At 32.0% G+C, this 6,787-nt stretch overlaps 1 protein-coding gene across 1 annotated transcript; it reads right to left on the bottom strand.

Annotated features, from left to right (window-relative positions):
* Positions 1-354: 354 nt before the first annotated feature.
* Positions 355-5,497, bottom strand: LOC113514534 (uncharacterized). Its single transcript, XM_031908188.2, has 4 exons — positions 5,171-5,497; positions 3,616-3,966; positions 1,375-2,274; positions 355-969 (listed from the first exon to the last, which is right to left on the bottom strand). Exons 1-4 carry the CDS (start codon positions 5,348-5,350, stop codon positions 745-747), a joined length of 1,656 nt encoding a protein of 551 aa, XP_031764048.2. The 5' UTR covers positions 5,351-5,497; the 3' UTR covers positions 355-744.
* Between the last annotated feature and the right edge of the window lie 1,290 nt (positions 5,498-6,787).

Raw genomic sequence — 6,787 nt, 5'->3', positions numbered from 1 at the left:
GAAATAATGACTGAATTAGGTATATATAGAAATTAAGTATAAAAATATTTCTATAGGACAGTAGTTTCTAAAAGGTGGATTTCCTGGAAAACTACTACCTGCATATTGAGCTAGATATTTCTTAAACACCACCAGAATTAACGGTGGGTATTTAAAAGAAAGAAAATGTCAGTTTATTATGTGATTATTACTTAAGTAATGTTTTAAATTTTAATAATGTTTAAACAGAAATATGTAAGTTTTATAGATTATATACCTATATAGTATAATGCTTATATTATAAAAGTTCATATAAATTATAAATAAAAAGTAATAAAATATTTTCTATTTATTTTATTAATAAAAACTACTTTATATAAAACATGCAAATCTTCTTTATAAAATTAAAACTTACTTTAAAAATGGTTACATGACACTTTCAATTCTGTTTTTCTTTTGATGCTTTTTTTTTAGACATTTAAAGGTTTCCTTTTATTTTAAGGTTAATTTTAAATTCATAGCAAATGATGTAAACTAATTAATTTATTCCTAATAATGTAACATATCTAAAGTTATGTAGACAAATATATATTTATACCATAATTTATATATTCTATCTATATACAGTCATAAAGATAACAGCCTAAAATAGAATATGTTTTTTCCCAAAAAAATAGCCCTCTTACATTAAATAAAACATAATGAAAAATCTATCTGCCAACATTAAAAGAATGAAAGGTGTCTTCAAAAATAATTAATAAAAAATCATAAATAAAAGTCAAGATCTAACAATTGCACATACATTATATCGGGATTAGTGCTGATAACAGTTAGCAGATTATCTTTTTTCCACTTTCGAGCCAGGTTTGAAGCCATAATCCTGTCTTTTTTCATTTCTTTATGTCGCCAACTGCGCATGTGGCGTTTCATGTTATCCCAATAAGCAAATAGTCGATTGCAAAATCCACAATGATACAAATCGTTACGAATCTGAAATTAGCAAAAAGAAAATAAGGCAAAGAAAAAAAAACGATTTATCTAATTCAGGACAGTAGTTGTGAGTTTTTTTTTTCATGTTTAATAGTTCATCACGAGCAGCTTTAATTACAAAGGAGTTTTTAACGGCTCAGTATTTTTCTTACGCAATGTTTTCGGCAATTTATTATGAACTTTTGATAATTCTTTTTTCAAACGAATCTTATTCTTTTTATTATTTAAAAATTTACTAGCATAACATAGACGTTAGTAGTTTTATAGGAAGCACTCTTTCACTAAATATCTGCTCATCTACAATTAATATAAAGTAAGCCATAAATTTAATAAAACTATAGATTCTAAACTGATCGAGGTATAAATCAAATACGAATAAAATAGCTTTATATAACATGCATTTACCTCTCTTATAAATTCGCCTCTCAAATATGTGACTACTTCGGTATCCAATAAGTTAGTCTTGTGTCTGATAGTTTTGTAATGCTCTATGGCCTCTCCCTGTTTATATTCTACATCACATGCGTAGCATTTAGTTTTCTTATAATATCTTATGGGTGCAATGAGAATAAAACTATATGTCTTCACACTTAACTCCTCGTTTATCCAGAATGATCTCATAGCGTGCGAATAAAATATGTTTTTTAAATAACTTTGCAATGATTTTGTGTTGCAATCTGGTTTTTCGTGCTTCTTACCTTTTTTAAGACCTTTAAACTCCAAATGACCCTTATGTATATGTCCTCGTGTGTGTTCCCTAAATACTTTTATGTGACTAGACATATAAACGTGGCACAAGTGACAATAACCTTTGGCACCAACTGGTGTTAGTGTAATATAATGTTGTTTACCATACAAAGACATTTTATGCCTACGTTTGCCATGGTCGATTGTTTCGCTAAATCCTACCTCCGATGCTTCAGAATCACTAGAATGAACATTGCCTGCAATGATTTCCAACATTTCTTTCGAATCGTCTATATCACGTAACTCTTCTGCATGTTCTTTTTGATGATTCAACATTTCTCTGCCTAGAAAAGGAATAATTTTATTACAAAACTTGCAGGTTGCCGTCTTGTTCTCCAAATTTATGTCATATACTGTTCTTTGCAATTGCAGCAACTTTTTGGTTGTTTCATTAGCACGGTATATTTCTTTGCTTGTTTTGGTTTCAGTCGTTTTAGACGTTGTTGCGATGCTGGAGGTCTTGTTTGCACAATGTTCCACGGAGTTCCAGTGATCATTAAGATCAGATGTACCTACTATCGTTTTACAAATAAAACAATAATTGATATCTTTATTTATCTGAAAATAAAAATATTTATAATTAGTAAGTAGATACGATTTCGGCATTTGTTGTTAGGTCCAGTCATTTTTCATTCTTAAATTCAAATGTCATTATTGGATCATCATCATCATATCAACCATTATTTGTCCACTGCTAAACATAGGCCTCTCCCATAGAACTCACAAGGAACGAGACCGGTCCTTAAGTTAGTTTACAATTGGGGGCGATTTTCTAGTAATTGCCAGGCTTGGCAGGCGGGTTTGTTTTTTGGTCATATTTTAAGAGGGATGCTGCTGCCCATCCCTCGACCATTAAGTTCCTTAGTCGCTTCTTATGACACTCACGGTAAAGGAAGGGATGACCAATTCTATGCCGGAACCGCACGGCAATTATTGAATAATTATGCCTTGTTTATTGCCATCAACTTTATTTACTTATATTTATTCTCAAAACGAATAGAATAGTAGGAAACAGCCTCCTCCATTCTGAATGGGTTATATTGATTCTATTTTAACCAAAAGGATTTTACTACCACATTGTTTTTGTGCAAATTTTGTTAACAATACAAATCGGGGGTTTATTTTATGAACAATATCTTAAGTTTTATTGTTAAAAGTTTCGTAAGTACCTACATATTATACGAGTATATTAATGTAATAACTGCAGTTTTAACTTACGTGTATTTTTTTAACCAAAAGGGTTTTACTACCACGTTGTTTTTGTGCAAATTTTGTTAACATTACTAATCGTTTTTGTTTTTGATGAACAATCTTAAATTTTATTGTTAAAAGTTTCATAAGTACACATTATATATTACTTAATGTAATAACTACCGGTTTAACTTACGTATATTTTAGTCGAAAAAGCTCATCTAAATACCGTACCATCTAATCTATACTTATAATAAATCTGTAGAGAGGTCAATTCTGTACATGAAATATATTTCCAAAATAACTATTAAGGGGTGATCGAAACTGATGCCAAAAATGCAATCAGTAAAATTTTTGTCTCCCTGTCTGTATGTTCGTTATAGAAACAAAAACTACTCGGCGGATTTTAACGAAACTTGGTACAATTATTCTTCATACTCCTGGGACCAGTATACTTTTCATCACGCTACGATCAATAGGAGCAGAGCAGTGACGGAAAATGTTGGGGAAACAGGAGGAGTTACTTCATTTTTAAGCTTCCGTCGCGTGTGAAGCCTTAATGGCCACTTTTTAAAATTTAAAAATGTCTACCTGTGCGAAGCCGGGACGGGCCGCTAGTAATTTAATAAATAAGGGACCTGATGGTCCGGTAGTAGGTAAACCAGTAGTTATTATACTAAAATATTTTAAATTATTGACTTTACTTACCTTCCTATAGCATCTACCTTCATTTTCCAATATTACGCGCGCTTGTATTAATTTTATGAGATGATCATGCAAAACTATGTGTTCGTCTGTGCGATTTAAATCAACAACAGTATCGCACAGCATGCAGTGTGTCAGATTCACAAAAGTGTTCCATTGACGAATGCTTACTATTACATTATGGACTATTATAAATCCAGTATCCACATCTCGTTTGCATTCTACAAGTTTGGGAATAACGGGGGTTTTAGATTTTCTATTTGTTTTATGTTTTTCCTCGTTCAGGTGAGCCATAATATTTTCCATATCTGACGTTAAATAATTGCATAGTTCGCAATAGAAATTGTTTCCAATCTGAAATATGTTGGTTATTAAACGGGTTATATATTATAATTGACAAAAATTATAATTACGGATAGACAAAACGTATGTATTGAAGAACTATTGGTACTTTAGTCTATCTTGCTACCCTATAAGGCACAAGTAAGACATCGTTATTCGTAAAATGTTATATTGTAAATTATTACCTACTTCTATCCCAGTTGTCATTATAATTCTAGACTTACAGTTTAGGATCACCTACTTAAACTTTTCTGCTAAATATCTTCAAAGTATGTTCCTGTTGAGTTGCCTGCATATATGCAAGACGAGGGAGACTTTGTACAAAAGTCGATTGCTTGGGTACCTCTGTCCCATTCGTGTTTCAACCGTGAAGCAGGTGTGTTTACATGGCTGTGTTTCGGTTTGAAGGGTGGGATATGCTGTGAATTTACTAGGTACAGAGGAATAACACCTGAGTCCTCAGGAATGGCAACGCATAGTGGGTATCATGGGCGAAACAGTATACTCTGTTATGTCCATGGTACTGCTCATGTCTATAGGCGACGGTTACCATTTTCCATCAGGTGGACCGTCAGCTTGTTTGCCATTCTAACTTGTATAAAAAAAAACGATTGTTACTAACAGGAAATATCCTTATTGCTGGGAAACTAACTGTCAAGTCAATCTTTGAGCGGACACCTCTGAAACTACCTAATTTGACGTCATCGTGATGAATTCACCAGGAATTGGATGGTGACTGCATTCTCATCTATCACTCACTCATACACTTGGTATTCCACTACCGTCAAGCAATAGCGCAGGTTAGGGGAAAGCGATCGTTAGTAATGGAGTCAAACAGATTCATTGCTAGTAATATACCCTATTTGATCTATTTCTACGCGGTTCCCCCTGGAAACCATGGTGGTTAATTCTCATTGAATTCGTCACATGGGCTAACTAACTTGCTCTCATCCCCCTTGCTTGGTGCCCCACCAGCGTATACAAATAGCGCTGGCGGGATAGCTATTCAATTTTTAGCCATTAAAAAAGTAGCGCAGACAGGGTGTATAGTGATACCTACTATTTTCATCCATTAAAAAGCCTGCTTCGATATTTATGTCAAAATATGTTGTAAAACATTTTCAACGTTGACGGGTCAGCCGCCTTGTATTTATTATAAATTCTCCACTCAACCTTAAAATTTATGATTTCGGAATTAAAAAATAATTGTACAAACCTTATAAATCGAATCTTGTTTAAGTTTCGGAAAAAGAGTTTGTCTTTTCATTATTTTTCTGTGTTTTTCCCATCGGATGTGTTTTTCGACATCTTCTATATTTAAAAATTCTTCTCGACACACTATACAAAAATATTCAAGTTCGCCGTATAAAATGAAATTTTTATGGTATTTGAGCATTGTGCTTAGTATTTTTTGGCAAATTAAAAATATTTTAATGTAATGTGAACGTTGATGTCTTAGATCTGTACAATTTTTAAGAAGTTTACAAAATAAAAATTTGAGGGTAGGTAAAAAGATTAAAATATGGCCTGGTTTGTACCTCTGAAATTTATTTCACTATGTTTTTCTGGAATGGAACACTGACATATCTACTGCATTTAAAAAAAAAAATGTGATAATTGGTGACCGATGACACCAATTATTATAATTTTTTTAAATTTTTTCATTGAATCTGAATATCATTAAGGTAAAGAAACTTACATCTAAGTTTACATGAAACTATTTTTCGTAGTTTTGAATAAGTACTTAAATATATTATACATATTTAGTCTTAATACGCGGGTAAGTTACTCGTATATGTAGCAATTTCATTCAATTAATTATTATTATTTATTTTAGCCATTTAAATTTTATTGAGTAACATAGAAGTATCCAACATCTTACAAACTTACACATTTATATTAATATATTAGGATATCATCACTACATAGTATAAAACAAAGTCACTGTCGCTGTCTGTCTGTCCCTATGTATCCTTAAATCTTTAAAACTACGCAATGGATTTTGAAGCGGTTTTTTTAATAGATAAAATGATTCAAGAAGGTTTATCTGTATAATACATGCATAATATTGTAGAGAAACACTGATAAATTTAGAGGTTTCTAATGTTATGTCGTAAATACATTTTTTTGCGCTTACATTGCAAACGCTGGCTGAACCCCACGAGATAAATCAAAATAATATACTACGGTATTGTACACCTTAAAAAGGTTAACAAAAAAGATCTCGATGGTATATGTCTAACTCTTAAGGATAACCCACAATAACCATTTTATATCATTTATATTTTACGGGAAAAAATGGCTTATTTACGAAGTGATTTTAAATAATACAGCATTAAATTTTATCCAATTAAGTACCTTAAATACATTGTCCATTTAATATAGATCAATATGGCCCTTTACAGCATGTAATTTAAATGAATATTTCCGAAGATATAGATTTAAAATGCGGACACATAACGAAGCGGCGGTACCGGCCCGGCCGGCACGGAGGGCGCGTACCTATAAGTAGCGCGTCGAAGGTCGCACTTCGCACTATATCAAGTTTGTATTGTCTAATGACAAAAAGGCTGTAAACGTTGTTTATAAGTTCTTTCTGTAGTAGTTAGGTAGATATATTTAGTATTAATATTGCACCCGTACGAAGCCGGGGCAGGTCGCTAGTAAAAATATAAATCTTAGGCTATTTCAGCAGTGAATAGTTACGGCTGATATAACGACTATAACATTAAAAATATTTGAGAATAATGGTATGATGTAACTTAAGACGACGTAACATATTGGATTCTAATATGACAGATTGTAAATTAAGAACAAAAGTTTTTTTTACAAA

This window comes from Galleria mellonella, unplaced genomic scaffold (assembly GCF_026898425.1).
Source record: "Galleria mellonella isolate WM207_F2 unplaced genomic scaffold, CSIRO_AGI_GalMel_v1 utg270, whole genome shotgun sequence".
NCBI lineage: Eukaryota > Metazoa > Arthropoda > Insecta > Lepidoptera > Pyralidae > Galleria > Galleria mellonella.
Note: the sequence above shows the minus strand (reverse complement) of the source record. Positions and strands in the feature narration are given on the sequence as shown.

What these genes read in the sequence shown, in the direction of transcription:
- LOC113514534 (XM_031908188.2), bottom strand. Translation starts at nt 5,350, where the DNA reads ATGCTCAAATACCATAAAAATTTCATTTTATACGGCGAACTTGAATAT. An exon ending in AAGGTAGATGCTATAGGAAG is followed by an intron (nt 2,275 to 3,615) that starts GTAAGTAAAGTC and finishes TTTTATTTTCAG; the next exon opens with ATAAATAAAGATATCAATTA. An exon ending in GAGGCGAATTTATAAGAGAG is followed by an intron (nt 970 to 1,374) that starts GTAAATGCATGT and finishes TGCTAATTTCAG; the next exon opens with ATTCGTAACGATTTGTATCA.